Below are 17381 nucleotides of genomic sequence, written 5' to 3'. Positions count from 1 at the left end.
AAATATTTCATTTTTTTGCTTGCTAGTGTGAAGAGTGTGGCTTCTCTTATTTCTCTCTCTGTGATTTTGTTGTTAGTGTATAGGAATGCTATTGGTTTCTGAGTTTTGATTTTGTATCCAGCTACATTACTGAATTTCTTTATTATATCTAAGAGTCTTTCAATGGAGTTTAGGGTGTCTTTTATGTACAGTATCATGTCATCTGCAAAACATGACAATTTAACTTCTTCTTTTCCTATCTTTACCCCTTTTATTTTTCTCTCTTGTCTAATTGCTCTGGCTAGTACTTCCAGTACTATATTAAATAGGAGAGGTGATAAAGGATATCCTTGTCTTGTGCCTGATTTTAAAGTAAAGGCTTTCAATTTTTGGCCATTTAGTATGATACTGGCTGTTGGTTTGTCGTAGAGGGCCTTTATTATATTGAGGTAAAGACCATTGATTCCAATTTTCTGTAAAGTTCTTATCATGAATGAATGTTGGACCTTATCGAAGGCTTTTTCTGCATCTATGGAAATGATCATGTGATTCTTACTTTTGGCTTTACTGATATGGTGGATTGCATTGAATGATTTACGTATGTTGAACCATCCCTGCATGCCTGGGATGAGTCCCACTTGGTCATGGTGTATAATCTTCTTGATGATTTGCTGCATCCGATTTGCCAATATTTTATTGAGGATTTTTGCATCTGTGCTCATTAGGGAGATTGGTCTGTAGTTCTCTTTTTCAGTTGGGTCTTTCTCAGGTTTTGGTACTAGAGTAATATTTGCTTCCAGGAATGACTTCGGAAGGATTGCTTCCCTTTCAATTTCATTGAAGAGCTTGAGGAGTGTTGGTATTAGGTCTTGTTGTATTTCTTGTAGAATTCAGCAGTGAATCTGTCTGGGCCTGTGCTCTTCTTTGTAGGTAAGGAATTAATTACATGTTCAATTTCATTGATAGAGATTGGGTTATTCAGCAGTTTTACATCCTCTTGATCTAGCTTTGGTACTTCATATCTTTCTAAGAATCTGTCTATTTCTTCTGTGTTATCAAACCTTTGAGAGTAGAGGTTTTCAAAATAAGTGTTGATGATCTTCTGTATTTCCACAGAGTCTGTAGTGACTTCACCTTTTTCATTTTTTATTGCATGAATTTGAGCTTTTTCGTCCCTTTTTTAAAATAAGGTTGGATAGGGACTTATTGATTTTATTTATTCTTTCAAAGAACCAAATTTTTGATTCGTTGATTCTTTGGATTGTTTTCTTAGTCTCTATTGCGTTGATTTCTGCTCTGATTTTCATAATTTCCTCCCTTCTTTTGGCTTTGGGCTTGACTTGCTCTTCTTTTTCTAGCTGTTTGATGTGTAGCATCATGTTGTTTATTTGTATTTGTTCTGTTTTCCTGATGTGGGAACTCAGTGCAATAAATTTTCCCCTGAGGACGGTTTTCATTGCATCCCATAGATTCCGATGAGTTGTATCTGTATATTCATTTGTTTGTAGGTATTGCTTAATTTCTTTTTTAATTTCCTCTGTGACCCACTGATTATTCAAGAGTGTGTTATTCAGTTGCCACGTGTTTGTGGGATTTTTGCAGTATCTTTTATTGTTAATTACTAATTTCATAGCGCTATGGTCTGATAGCATGCAAGGGATAATTTCAACTCTTTTGCATTTATTTGAATATGTTCTGTGAGTGAATATATGGTCTATTTTAGAGAATGACCCATGTACTGCTGAGAAGAATGTGTATTCTGTTGTTGTTGGGTGGAATACTCTGTATATCTCTTTTAAGTCCATTTGTTCTCAGGTGCAATTCTGTTCCTTTATTTCTTTGTTGATTTTCTGTTTGGTTGATCTGTCCATTGGTGTCAATGGTGTGTTAAGATCTCCTGTTAGAACTGTGTTACTGCTGATTTGGTTTTTCATTTCTGTCAGTACTTGTTTTATATAACTGGGTGCTCTGGAATTTGGTGTATACATGTTTAAGATAGTTATTTCTTCCTCTTGGATTTTCCTCTAACCAGTATGTAGTGACCTTCTTTATCCCTTCTGATCATTATTGGCTTGAAGTTGACTTTGTCTACAAACAGAATAGCTACCCCCGCTTTTTTTTTTTTTTTTTTTTTTTTTTTTTTGCATTCCTGTTGCATGAAGTATTATTTTCCATCCTTTGACTTTCAGTCTGTGAATATCCTTTTAGGTTAGGTGGGTTTCCTGTAGACAGCATATGGTTGAATTTTGTTTCTTGATCGATTCTGCCAGTCTGTTTCTTTTAATTGGTGTATTGAGACCATTTACATTAATAGTTAGAACTGTTATATATTGGTTTATTGTTGACATATTATCTTTCTGCTGTTGCATGTTTCTCTTTCTGCTCTGTTTAATTGCCTGCTTTGTTTAGTGGTTTTTTCCTAAATGTATCTAGGCTTTCTTTCAGTATTCTTTGCAGGGTTGGCTTGGTGATCATGAAGTTTTTCAGTTGATCTTTGTCATGGAAGTATCTTATTTCTCCATCAAATTTGAAGGACAGTTTTGCAGAGTACATCAGCCTAGGTTGGAAATCATTTTCCTTTAGGATCTGAAATATATCACTCCATGCTCTTCTTGACTTTATTGTTTGTGCTGAGAAGTCTGCTGTAATTCTGATAGGTTTTCATTTATAGGTCATCTGTCTTTTCTCTCTGACAGCCTTTAATATTCTATTCTTTTGTTCAATTTCTGGGATGGTCATTATTATATGTCTGGGTGTATATTTATTTTGGTTGTTTCTATTTGGAGTTCTATATGCTTCATTGATCTTGATATCAGTTTCCAATCTCGTGTTTGGGAAATTTTCAGCTATTACTTCTCTAAATATCCTCTTGACATCCTTTATGTTGTCCCCTTCTTTTTCATTTATCCCTATCAACCTTATGTTGTTTCTCTTTGCATCATCCTGTAGGTGTTGAATTGTTATTTCCTGATTTCTTGTTATTTTTAAAAGATCTTTTCTTTCCTGTTCACTGGCTGCAATCTTGTCTTCGAGGTCTGAGATTCATTCTACTTCACATTCATTGAGGCAGTTTTTACAACTTTCAATGGAGTTTTTGATTTCCTGTATATTTCTTTGCATCTGTTTTATGTATTCTGTTTGTTTCTTATATTGTTCATCCAGGGATTCTATCCTTTTGTTTAGTTCCTCCAATTTTTTAACTGCATCTTCTTTAGCTATGTTTAGCATCTGCTTCATTTCTTTTATCAATTCTTCTTTTATCTGAGAGATTATTTCTAGTTTGAATTCCTTTAAGGCTTCCCATACTTGCTTCTTTATTTCAGTTACCATTATTTCAGGTATTTCAGTTATGTGGCATGTGTTTTCTTCTATGCACATGGCTCCTGGGCTTTCTTGGGATGGGCTGGATGTTTGAGATTGCATTTTGGTCTTTTGTTTTGTCGTTTTCCTGTATTTTGGAGCTTCAAGTGTTGTTCCAGGTGTGGGAGAGAGGTCAGCCAGCCTGGGATGGGTTCCCTGCAATGGCCCCACTCACTGGACCCATCAGGGAACCACGGCCTGGTCCTCAGGCCAGGAAGAGTGTCTCCTCAGGCTGGGTGGGATTCCCAGCTGCCACTGCTACAGTCTCTGATCCAGCCTGGTCTCTGGTCTGGTAGGGAACCAACCTGGTCCCCCGGTCAGGGAGAAAGTTCCCGCAGGTTGGGCAGAGCTCCCAGCTGCTGCTGTTACACTCACCAGCCCAGCCTGGTCTCTGGTCCAATAGGGAACCTGCCTGGTCCCCAGGTCAGGGAGAATGTTCCTGCAGGCTAGGCAGAACTCCCAGCTGCCGCTGCTACAGTCTCTGATCCAGCCTAGTCCCCAGTCCAGTGGGGAACCGGCCTCTCACCATGTATTTCTAACGTAAAGCTTTTCTTCAAGCACTGACGTGGTGATTTCATATGTATTTAGTTAAAATTGCAATATATATAATACATCCAGGGAGATGGAATTAGAAAAACTTTCTTGATCATACACAGTACAATAAAGATAAATGTTAATAATAAAATTTTTAGGTGCTTGGCGGACTCTGAGGTTTTGGGCTTGCCTGTGCCCTCAGTTCTGGAGGCTGAGCAGCCTGGGGTGAGTGTCCCTGCACCATCCCCTGAGCCCAGGGAGCTTAAGATCCTTGCTCCAGCCTGGCCAGGGAACTTTGCAGCTTCCTGTTGCACTGGACCAGCTCAGTGGGTTTTGAGCCTGCCTGCACCAACTTCACCACTTCCTGCCATGCTTGGCAGACTCTGGGGTTTTGGGCCTTCTAGTGCCCTAAATACTAGAAACTGGGTGGCCTGAGGTGAGTGTCCCTGCACCATCCTGAACCAAGGAGTTTGGGATCATTGCTCCCACCAGCCAAGGAACTTCAAGCTTCCTGGCACACTCAACCTGCCCCATAGGGGTTGGGCCTGCCTGCCCCACCCCCAGTGACCCTCGCTCAATCTGGGGAACAGGGCAGCCAGAGTCCCAGGAGCTGAGGGCATAGAAGAGGATTTCCAACAGGCCCGGAGGAAGCCTTGGAATAACACTTGAAACATGGAAATTTAGGAAAATGACAAAATGAAAGACCAAAATTACAATCTCAAATCTCTAGCCCATCCCAAGAAACCTTAGGAGCTAGGTACACAGAAGAAAATATATGCCATACACCTGAAATACTTGCATAATAGCAACTGAAATAAAGAAGCAACTCCAGGAAGCTTTAAAGGCATTCAAACTAGAAATAATCACCCAGGTAAAAGAAGAAATGATAAAAGAAATGCTGAACATATCTAAAGAAGACACAGTTAAGAAGAGATGCTGAACATATCTAAAGAAGACATAGTTAAAAAATTGGAAGAACTAAACAAAAAGGTAGAATCCCTCGATGAACAATATAAGAAACAAACAGAATACATAAAGCAGATGAAAAGAGATATACAGGAAATCAAAATTCCATTGAAAGTTGTAAAAACCACCTCAATGAAAGTGAAGATAGAATTTCAGACCGCGAAGACAACATTGCAGCTAGTGAACAAGAAAGGAAAGATCTTTTAAAAATAACAAGGCATCAGGAAATAACAATCCAATAGCTGCAAGATGATGCAAAGAAAAACAACATAAGATTGATAGGAATAAATGGAAAAGAAGGGCACAACATAAAGGATGTCAAGAAGATATTTAGAGAAGTAATAGCTGAAAATTTCCCAAACATGAAAATGGAAATTGACATTAGGATCAGTGAAGCATATAGAATTCCAAATAGCAATAACCAAAATAAAACTATACCCAGACATATAATAATCACCATCCTAGAAATCCAACATAAGAATAGAATATGTATATTAAAAGTTGTCAGAAAGAAAAGACAGATCACCTATAAAGGAAAATCTATAAGAATCACAGTAGACTTCTCAGCACAAACAATAAAGTCAAAAAGAGCATAGAGTGAAGTATTTTAGATCCTAAAGGAAAATGATTTCCAACCTAGACTGATGTATCCTGAAAAACTGTCTTTCAAAATTGATGGAGAAATAAGATACATCCATGACAAAGATCAACTGAAAAACTTTATGATCACCAAGCCAATCCTGCAAAGTATACTGAAAGATAGATTAAATACACTTAGGAAAAAAACACTAAACAAAGGAGACAATGAAACAGAACAGAAAAATAAAGATGCAACAGCAGCAAGATAATATGTCAACAATAAAACAACATATAACAGTTACAATCATTAATGTAAATGGTCACAATGCACCAATTAAAAGAGACAGACTGAGGGGCTGGGGATTTAGCTCAGCAGCATAAATGCCTGCCTTGCAAGCAAGCAGTCGTGAGTTTGATCCCTGGTATGGATAAAAAACAAAAAAGACAAAAAAAAGAAAAAAGAAACAGACTGGCAGAATGGATCAAGAAACAACATCCAACCATATGCTGTCTACAAGAAACCCATCTAACCCAAAAGTCAAAGGATGGAAAACAATTCTTCATGCAACAAGAACCCCCCAAAAAAGCAGGGCTAGCTATTCTGTTTGCAGACAATGTGAACTTCAAACCAAGAATGATCCTAAGAGGTAAAGAAAATCACCACATACTGGTTAGGGGAAAACTTCAAGAGGAAGAGATAACAATCTTAAATACATATGCTCCAAATTCCAGAGCACCCAGTTTTATAAAGCAAGTATTAATAGAAATGAAAAACCAAATTAGCAGTAACACAATTATAACAGGAGACCTTAACACACCATTGACAACAAGGGACAGATCAACCAGACAGATAATCAGCAAAGAAATAACAGAACTGAATTACACCTGTGAACAAATGGACTTGATAGATATATACAGAGTGTTCCATTCAACAACATCAGAATACACATTCTTCTCAGCAGTACATGGGACATTCTCTAAAATAGACCATATATTAGCTCACAGAACGTATTCAAATAAATGCAAAAGAGTTAAAATTATCCCATGCATGTTATCAGGTCATAGTGCCATGAAATTAGAAATTAATGATAAAAGATACTGCAAAAATCCCATGAACACATGGAAACTGAATATCACACTCTTGAGTAATCAGTGGGTCACAGAGGAAATTAAAGAAGAAATTAAACAATACCTACAACCAAATGAAAATACAAATACAACTTACCAGAATCTGTGGGATGCAATGAAAGCACCCCTCATAGGAAAATTTATTGCACTGAGTTCTCACATCAGGAAAACAGAACAAATACAAATAAATAACCTGATGCTACACTTCAAACATCTAGAAGAAGAAGAGCAAGTCAAGCCCAAAGCCAAAAGAAAGGAGGAAATTATAAAAATCAGAGCAGAAATTAATGCAATAGAGACTAAGAAAACAATTCAAAGAATCAATGAATCAAAGAGTTGGTTCTTTGAAAGAATAAATAAAATTGATAAGCCCCTGCCAACCTTATTTTAAAAAGGGAAGAAAAAGCTCAAATTCATGCAATAAGGAATGAAAAAGGTGAAATCACTACAGACTCTGTGGAAATACAGAAGATCATCAACACCTATTTTGAAAACCTCTACTCTCAAAGGTTTGATAACACAGAAGAAATAGACAGATCCCTAGAAACATGATATGAAGTACCAAAGCTAGGTCAAGAATACATAAAACTGCTGAATAACCCAATTTCTATTAATGAAATTGAAAATGTAACTAAGTCCTTACCTACAAAGAAGAGCCCAGGCCCAGACAGATTCACTGCGGAATTCTACAAGAAGTACAAAGAAGACTTAATGCCGACACCCCTCAAACTCTTCAATGAAATTGAAAGAGAAGCAATTCTTCCGGGGAAGCAAATATTACTCTAGTACCAAAGCCTGAGAAAGACCCAGCTAAAAAAGAGAACTATAGGCCAATCTCCCTAATGAACACAGATGCAAAAATCCTCAATAAAATATTGGCAAATAGAATACAGCAAATCACCAAGAAGATTATACACCATGACCAAGTGGGATTCATCCCAGGCATGCAGGGATGGTTCAACATACATGAATCATTCAATGTAATCCACCATTATCAATAAAGTCAAAAGTAAGAATCACATGATCATTTCCATAGATGTAGAAAAAGCTTTTGATAAGATCCAACACACATTCATGATAAGAATCTTATAGAAAATTGGAATAGATGGTCTTTACTTCAATATAATAAAGGCACTCTACGACAAACCAACAGCCAGTATCATACTAAATGGCCAAAAATTGAAAGCCTTTACTTTAAAATCAGGCACAAGACAAAGATGTCCTTTATCACCTCTCCTATTTAATATAGTACTGGAAGTACTAGCCAGAGCAATTAGACAAGAGAGAAAAATAAAAGGGGTAAAGATAGGAAAAGAAGAAGTTAAATTGTCATATTTTAGATGACATGATACTCTACATAGAAGACCCCCTAAACTCCACTGAAAGAATCCTAGATATAATAAATAAATTCAGTAATATAGCTGGATACAAAATCAATACTCAAAAATCAATAGCATTCTATACACTAACAACAAAATCAAAGAGAGAGAAATAAGAGAAGCCACACCCCTCACACTAGCATCCAAAAAAAATGAAATATTTAGGACTTATTCTCATGAACGAAGTGAAAGATCTATATAGGGAAAATTATAATACACTGAAAAAAGAAATTGAAGAAGATCTCAGAAAATGGAAAGACATCCCTTGTTCATGGATAGGAAGAATAAATATTGTGAAAATGGCCATTCTCCCAAAACTGTTAAACAGATTCAATGCAATCCCAGTGAAAATACCATGAACATACCTCATAAGATCTCGAGAAATCACTCCTAAAATTCATCTGGAACCAGAAGGGACCTAGAATAGCAAAGATAGTTCTAAGCATCAAAGGCAAGGCAGGAGGCATAACAATCCCTGACTTGAAGTTATACTGTAAAGCAACTATAGTAAAATCAACATGGTACTGGAATAAACACAGAGCCAAAGATCAATGGAATAGATTAGAAGATACAACCACAACTACCAAAACACTCAACCACCTTATCTTTGATAAAGGGGTCAAACCTGTTCACTGGAAGAATGACAGTCTCTTTAAAATGGTGCTGGAAAAACTGGCTCTCTCTATGACGAAAACTAAAACTAGACTCATGCTTATCACCATGTACTAAATTAAAATCTAAATGGATCAAAGATCTGAATATTAAAACAGAAACACTAAATCTATTGGAAGACAAATGGGTAAAAACCTTGAAGACAGGGGTAGGTAGAGAATTCATGAACAGGAATCAAACCGCACAGGAAATACGTACCAGAATCAATAACTGGGATCACCTCTTATCAAAAAGTTTCTGCATGTCAAAAGAAATCTCCACCATAGTGAAAAGAAAACCCATAACCTGGGAAAAAATCTTAGTGAACTGTCCTTCAGACAAATGACTTTTGTCCAAAACAAAGAATTTTTAAAACTCAGACCCCCAAAATTCAAAGACATAATCCAAAAATGGGTATCTGAGATGAATACACAATTATCAGATGAAGAAATACAAATGGCAAATAAATACATGAAAAAATGTACATCATCATAACCCATTAGAGAAATGCAAATTAAAATAACACTGAGATTCCACTTCACTCCTGAAAGAATGGCCAGGATCAAGAAAACCACCAACAACAAATGCTGGAGAGGCTGTGGGGGAAAAGGAACTCTCCTGCACTGTTGGTGGGATGGTAGACTGGTGTAACCATTGTGGAGGTCAGTTTGGAGATTTCTCAAAAAACTGGGATTGGAAGTCCCATTTCTTCCAGCTATTCCACTTCTAGGCATATTCCCAGAAGAATTGAAAGCATCATACCACAGTGATATATGTGCACCCATGTTTATAGCAGCACAATTTGTAATAGCCAGATCTTGGGAACAACCTAAGTGTCCATCAACTGTGGAATGGATAAAAAAGTTGTGGTATTTTTATACAATGGAGTACTAGTCAGCTATAAAGAATGATCACATTGAGATATTTATAAGTAAATGGGTGCAGCTTGAGACCATACTCATAAGCGAAGTAAGTCAAACTCACATGTATAAATACCGAATAGTTTCCCTAGTATAACAAATGGTAAAAATATGTGGTAATCATGATTCCCCATTATTTTGCTTTGAAGCCTTCTAATGTTTTCACTCATTAATTGGAATGGTTTTATTCTGGGTTGTTTGATTTTATTGTCTGGGATGGTATGAACAGTTGTTTTGAAGAAAACAAGACACTATAATAGCTAGTGCTGATTCAATATCATCTTGTTTTGAGGTCCCATCAAGCTTTTGTTTTTCTGTCTCCATGGGTTTTATCATGTTGTATCTTATTGGATTTTATTATATGTGATAGTATAAACAAAAATTTTTATAGACAAGGAGATAACATAGAAACCATTGTTTATTATCTGTTAGTTGGTTCTGAATACCCTGTAATACTTTCATTCTCTTGAATGGTTTTACACTATCTTGTTATGTTTGATGCTATACTATATCAAGGTATAGTCAAATATTTCAAGGAAGGAGACACTATGGGTGTTACTGTTATGTCAGATTGTCTTGTGGTGAAACACTATGTTGCTTAAATTGTTCTGTTCTGACTTGTGTTGTTATGTCCTCTTTTATCTTAATCTCCTTTTTTAAAAATAAAAAATAACAACAAATTTTTTAAAAATAAAGTAAAAAACCTAAACATTTAAAATTCTCTCAGATCTTTTTTTTTTTCAGTCTGTTTGTTTTGGTGTTTTTGGACTGGCCTCACCATGTAGTCCAGGCTGGCCTTGAACTCACTGTGTAGCCCAAGCTGCCTCAGTCTGCCAAGTGATGGTGTTCAGACATGCACCACCATGCCCAGCTATTGTCTCAGATCTTGAGTCAAAGAAAAAAGTTGAAGCTAAAATTAGAGATCTATATGTAATAAATAACAATATTAAAGAATGCTAACTCCCAAGAAGCCTGGGAAACTGGGCCCAAGATAAAACTTTATAACACTAAACATTTTATCAAGCAAATAATAAAACAAAATAAATAAGCTTACTATTTAAGAATTTGATAAATGATATTAAAATTCATCTATAAAATTAAGTACATTAAAACATAAAAATTCTGAGGAAAAGAAAGGATTAGAGAATTTAAACCAAATAAATATGAAAGCATGCCGTGATCAAAACATTATGCTAAAAGAGGAGATAAAAACAGGTTGATAGAACACAACAGCATCCAAAGGTAGACTCTAATAACAAGGAAACAGCATTTATGACAAAGATCACACCTAAAATCAGTAGGCAAAAGATGAATTAAATAGTATCTTTCAATAAATAGTGCTGACTTCTCAGGCCAAATATTTTAAAAAGTAGTTAAGCCAGATCCCTCTCTCACTCATTTCACCAAAATGGACTGCCATGACCAAAAAATTATAGGTGCCTATATTACGATCTTGACATAGGCAAGAGATCTTTCAAAGCAAAATGTAAAATCCAAAATAATTGATAAATGTAACTACATAAAATCTTCTCTACAACCAAAAATGCTTTTAAAAAAGTTTGCTTAAATACTAATATTTTTCCAAAAACTAAAAAAACATTTTTGCCTCCAGATTGTTTTATTTTATCAAAAGTATATGCAATAGGAAGACAAAAAGAAACAACCTGATAGGATTAAAAAATTCAAATGTATATTGAAAAATGCTAAATCTCCATAATAAGTTTTTAAAGTACAAATCAAAATACTGAGATACCGTTATCTCCTATCCAACTGACAAGATTTTTAAAGTTGGACAATATTTGGTGTGGGGAAGGATTTAGAGAAGTCAGCACAGAGGCAACAGGAGAGATCATATGAACTGACATAATCTCTTTGAGGATTAACTAGTCAGAATCATCCAAATGCCCATATCCTTCGTCTCCAGTTTTATAATTCTATAAGCATTTACCCTATGTGTATAATCAAAAAAGCATACCAAAATTAATCATATAAACAAGCTAAAAGAAAAACCATTGGATCATCTCAATGAAGCATCTCAAGCAGAAAAAGGGCTTGAAAAAACTCAACCTCCATTCAGAATTTTAAAAGCAACTGTCAACAGACTAGAAATAGAAGGAAATGTCTTTCACGATACAAATGTCGAAGAAAGCCTACGGTTCACATCACATTTTGTTGTTTCACTTGAAGATCAGGACCAAGGGAAGAATGTGCCTCTTTATCACTTCCATTCATATCGTGGCAGGGCAGTGTAATAACACAAGAAAAAATAATCATTGCTGTCCAAACTGAAGAATAAAGCACAATGGAGCTTATCCACAGAGGGCATGATTGCCTGTAAAAATCTAATGAAATTTATTTCAAAAACTACAAGAGCTAATTTACAAGAGCTAATTAAAGATTTTAACAAAAGTACAGAATAAAAGATCAATATTCAATACCAATTGTATTTCTATATATCAGGAAGGAAAACCTTTTGGCAAATAGTGCTGAAAACATTGTACAGCAATATGAAACTATGTTCTTAGGCCACATGCAAAAATTAACACGGTGTGAATCATGTAACAAATATAATTCTTATTTTCTAGTAACAACCTAATTATCTAATAAGTTATAATAATTACACAAAATGAAATGCCATCTAGCCATGTGTAACCACTAACAAAAAAAGAAGATAAATTTTGTTTCTTAAACATGTCAACTAATATAGTATAAACAAGTATGTCAGCTAAAGTGTTTATGATAACTTTTAGTATATAAAAGAATATTCCCATAAACAACCATTTAAATGCATATATCAAAAGGATTACACAGAACGTTTTTGTCGGTTTGGTTTGTTTCGCTTTGCTTTGCTTTGCTTTGGCTCAGTTTGGCTACTGCGCTCAAACCAAAGGCCACCACAAGTAAGTACAAACTCTACCACTGAGCTGTCAACCCAGGCCCCACAGAAACTCCTAAGTTTTAGGGAAAAATAAATACAAGGAGTTTAAAATGTTGTAAAAAACTGATCTAAATATAATTATTAAAATGCATACCTTTCTATACAGGCCATATTTTTGCTGATATACATATTATTCTATTTTAAACAAATCTAAAAAATAGCAAATGTGAGTAAGAGACTCTAGGAGGAAATGATTCCAGTCCAGCTTGGCGCTGAAGTCACAGGCCAGCAGAAACCACAGGAAGCAGCAGAAGTGCACTCTGAGAAGAAAAGGCAGAGACAAAGAGACGCAAGAAGCAGAAAGAACCACATTCTGGAATGCAAGACACAGAGGACTGGCGGGTTTGCTACGAATCCTACACCCAGGCCCTGTGATGTTGGCCAAGCTTTGTTGTCAGTCCTTGGAATCCATAAAATTTCCTACTGCATCCTTCTCAGAAACTGCCATTTCATGATCTGATTCGAGTGTCTCACAAGCTGATTTAGTCCCTCAAAGCTGTAGAATGGGCCTGGCCCGCGCCCTTGTGGAATATCCTAAGCTGGTCCCTCAGGAAGCGCAGCCTTACCGTGCTGAAAGAAGCAAGCTACCCCACCCCCCCATTCCCCGTGAACTTCTGCAGGTAGCCAAGCCTGGTGAGTGGGATCTAAGTAGAAACCTGTTCTGCAACATTTCATACTCAAAATTTATGAGAGCATTTCCATTTCTGAGCACATGACTGAGACTGTTCCTTCCAGATCTACAGTGTTGTGTCTGAATCACAAGTTGCAGAAGATTGCTTCCAAACCTAGAGAGCAGCCTTGAGAAAAAAGAAAGCAGAAAATCGAACAGAAGAAATTTAGACAAATAATAAATATAATAAACACCCAGAGAAACACAAAATAATAAAACACATACCACACAACTATAAGCAAACCAGAAATAATTCCAAACCAATACTATATAAGCAATTGCACCGGTAAAGAGTAGGAACTGGATTTTTCACAACCTTCTGCACACTGCCAGACAGGGCCTGCTGTATTGCACAACAGCATCTCTTCTAGGAGCCTTCCTAATTTCCCCCTGCAAGTGATCTTTAAGGTCTCACTGATCAGGAACTCTTTTTCTAGCTGTTATTTATTACCCAGTGTTCATTCATTCACACACTGATCTTCTGTACCAGTGAGAAGAGGTCACGCCTTACTTAGTAATGGTTTTTCTACCCAGTAGACATACCCATTCCATAAATGCTCTATAAATGCTCTGTAAGGGAATAAATACCAACACTTTAAAAACCAGTGACGTTTTCCTCATGAGAAAAAAAGTTATAGTTTCATACAGTATGAAGAAAATAAAGAGAAATACAAGTATTACAAGTTACACAATACCCTCATCCAAAAACAGTCACTCTTAACTTCAAACATCACTGCAGACAAACACAGAGCTATGTTTCTGTTTTACAAGGCAGAAGATCTAACTTTTAGCACAATCACTCTATTAAATTGCTGGGGTTTTTTTTATTTTTATTTTTTTGGTACCAGGGATCGAACTCACGACCGCCTGTTTGCAAGGCAGGTGCTTATGCCGCTGAGCTAAATCCCCAGCCCCAGTTGCTGTTTTAAATGTTTCTCTCAGTCATAAAATTCAGCCCCTACTTAGTCCTTGTTATCACCCACCCACAGCATTAGCCATTGTTTAGTGGCTCTGTCTTTCTTAAACATTCCCACCCCCATATTTGCTTTGCAACTTACTTTCTTGGTTCCTTTCCTGCATCTCTACTGCCTGCATCAGATTCTGTTCTCCCCATGAATGTGAACATTCAGCCAAAGCCTGCGTTCAGTCTTCCGCTTAGCTTCTAAACATATCATCTCTACCTGAGATTTAACCATCATGTCTTGGCAGATGGCTGTCTCTCTACAGCACAATTTCTTCTCCCAAGCTCCAGCCCAAGATCACATTTTTGCCTTCCTTGGTTGTAGTTACCCTCCATGAACTGCAGTCCAAATACGTTAAATGGAAAATTCTAAACATAAAAAGTTTGTAAATTTTAAATAGCATGCCATGCTGAGTAGCAAGATGAAATCTCATGCCATCATGCACCGTCTCACCTGAGATATCACCCATCCCTCCATTTTCTGTATCCATGCCATATATGTTATCATTCATATATGCTATCATGAGTTATTAGTAGTCATCTCTGTTTTCAGACCAAGTCACTATCATAGTCCTCGTGTTCAGAAAACCCTCATGTAGTAGCCTATGTCATTCATGACACTTCACTGGGGAGTTACTGCACTACAAAATAGACAGTAATAAATATCCCATAAGGAAAGAACAAGCTGGATGTGGTGATGCATATCCCTAATCCATCGCTCTGGGAAACTCAGGCAAGAAGATCCAAAGCTCAAGCCTAGCCTGGGCAATTTAGAGACTTAGGGAGTCTGTCTCAAAATAAAAAATAAAAAGTGGGCAGGGACATAGTTCAATGTGAAGGCCTAAATTCAGTCTCCACTATCTACTTCCCACCAAAAGAAAGCAGAAAGGAAGGCAGTCCCTCGGGCTAGAAGAATCCAGGGGTGGCAGCTCCTTCCCTAAAGGGGAAACTAAACTGAGAAGGCAGAAGTAGGCAGAGGAAACAAATGCGAGCCGCGGATGGGCAAGTTTAGGGAAACTGAGCAGCTCTCATAAAACTCCCCGCAGCTTATTTAGCATTCTCTCACTTCTGAGTCAATAGCAGTGGAGGAGTTGGTATTTTCTCCCACTAAGGGACCCTAAAGCAGTTGTTTTCCACTCCCACCACTACCACTGCCCCTTCTACTTTAAGAAGCACAATAAAGATGAGTTAAAGTCTGGGAACAGCAGACTTCCCTGTTATTATTTTTCATACAATCTCATTTATTTCATTATAGCACTGATTGCTATTAGTAATATTACTTGCATATCTATTTGTTTCCTTATTGTTGTTTTGGTCCATAAACAATATAGAATATTAAGTCTATAAATGCTCAATAAATATTGACTTACTAGAGCAGGGACTGAATTTTAGAAACCTTGACTACTCTTTTTAAGTATTCAAACTTAGTTTATAAGCAAGCCACTTATCCTCTTTGTGCCTCAGGGATTTTTTTCTCTGTAAAAATGAACAATAAGAATGTTTTCTCTATGAAGTTATACTATGACTTAATGGAGTAAACATATGCCAGCATCTTATACCTACTTTTGGTTCATAGAGAACACTCAACAAATGTTCATTAGTATCATTAGCAAGTACAAAGCTATAGAAGTTTCTGAATAAAATAACAACCTTAGGAAGACTAACTTGGCAGGAGTGTGTAAGGATGAATTACAAAGATGGCCCTCACTAGAAGGTGAATCAAGAGGTGACTGTGGGTTGTAGTTACAGATATAGGCCTTATGCTAATGTGTAAGTCTTAGGAAGAGAGTGGCGGTGATACCTGGGAGAGAAATACCACCAGTAAAAATCAACAGACAAGGGAGTAACAAAGGGTATAGAGATCAAAGGGGAAAATAGAGTCAAAATCTACAGTAAAAATGCTAATCCTGAATAATTAGAAGACTGACAGAACAGGGGATCCCTGGAAGAGACCCAGGAAGTGAGGACTGACATCAGTTTGGGACTTTTGGGGTTGGAGGTTCCAGTGGAAAACAGATGAGATGCAACAAGAAAACAGAACTGGAGCTTAGGGGAGAGGAGGTACAAGGGAACCCACACAAGTCCAATGGGCTCCCAGGGTAGAATGTGGGAGGGCTCTCAGGTAGGGGCTGTGGGGTTTAGATGAGGAGCCAGAGGAGGGCTTTCAGGGAGAGAAAGAAAGAGCAGATGGGCCAGCGAGTTTTGAGAAGGGAGCTGCACTGGAGCTAAATGCTCTTGAGCGGGTAAGGAGGAGGGTTAAGAAAGGGGAACTGTACGGAGGGCTGTCAGACTGGGAGGCTCTAGGTGAGGATGTGGAGAGAGTGGCCAGGATTTGGACCACATCGTCTTTGAACTGTACACAAGGGATCCTAAATGATACCTGAGAAGCATCATCAACCCTGCCCCCAAGCTGCAGCTCATGCAGCTGAACCCAGGGCTGTGGCTCAGCTGGGGATGTGGCTCTGAGCTTTGGCGCTTCCTGAGCCCACAGAGCTGATAAAGAAAAATAAGTGGAAGGGCTGTACAATTTTTTAACAGTTTATAGAAAAGCCAGATAAAAGTCATAATTTTCATGAGCAGGTGATAAAGCTATTTGTCACTTTGGTCTCCTAATTTTTGCAAAATAACTTCTGCAGATTACAAAGTCTCATTTAACTACCTAAAAATAGATTTCATTTGTGGAAATGACTAAATTTTACAAGATCCACAACTGAAAAAAGCATTAATAAAAAGAATCCATTCTATAAAATCCTTGCTTTTATTAGTGAAAGAATCCTATTCTGTGGAGAAATCAAACGCTCCAGAGTGGAAAGTCACCAAGCCATACCATAGATCAAGGCAGATGTCACGATTTGGTCACAGAAGACTGTCCAAGGAAACTAGAGAGAACAATCAAATGTATAATAAGAACTCATTCTAACAACTTCCAAATTCCTTCACAAATATGTAACTAATTAACCTTCATGTAGACAGTAATTTCTGTCAGCTCTATTCTAAAAACATATTCCTGATCCATGTACCTGTCATCACTGCCACCCAGAGCTACATGAATCTCCCGAAGAAGCCATCTGAACAAATTAGAAAAAAAGTGCCCTACTGCAGGGAGATGCAGCCCCATGCAAGGTGCAGGCTTGACAAGTAGAGCCTATGCTGGACTTGGGACCACTCCCTGCCTCAGCCAGGCCCCACAGCAATGCACAGGCTGCAGCCACCCACATGGCACCCCGGCTGCTCAGTACCTGCCCAAGCCACACACCTCTCCCACCTGGACCACTGCCACAGCCTCCTTGTCTGTTCCCAGCTTCTTGTCCTTACC

At 37.4% G+C, this 17381-nt stretch overlaps 1 protein-coding gene across 3 annotated transcripts in view; it reads right to left on the bottom strand.

Moving 5' to 3' along the window:
- Myo3b (myosin IIIB) overlaps positions 1-17381 on the bottom strand; it is a 448610-nt gene that overhangs the window by 397440 nt on the left and 33789 nt on the right. Inside the window, exon 1 of one of the 3 annotated variants that reach the window (XM_063259247.1) lies at positions 8291-8558. The exons of the other annotated variants lie outside the window; for them this stretch is intronic. Within the exon in view, the coding sequence (XP_063115317.1) occupies positions 8291-8295 (5 nt within the window). The 5' untranslated portion in view covers positions 8296-8558. Of the gene's footprint in view, positions 1-8290; positions 8559-17381 lie in introns of those variants that run through there. 3 annotated transcript variants of the gene reach the window in all.

Source organism: Cavia porcellus, unplaced genomic scaffold (genome assembly GCF_034190915.1).
Source record: "Cavia porcellus strain 051 isolate PalLab524CR breed Dunkin Hartley unplaced genomic scaffold, mCavPor4.1 scaffold_12, whole genome shotgun sequence".
In the NCBI taxonomy this organism is placed as follows: domain Eukaryota; kingdom Metazoa; phylum Chordata; class Mammalia; order Rodentia; family Caviidae; genus Cavia; species Cavia porcellus.
This window is presented reverse-complemented; position numbering and strand designations above follow the sequence as displayed.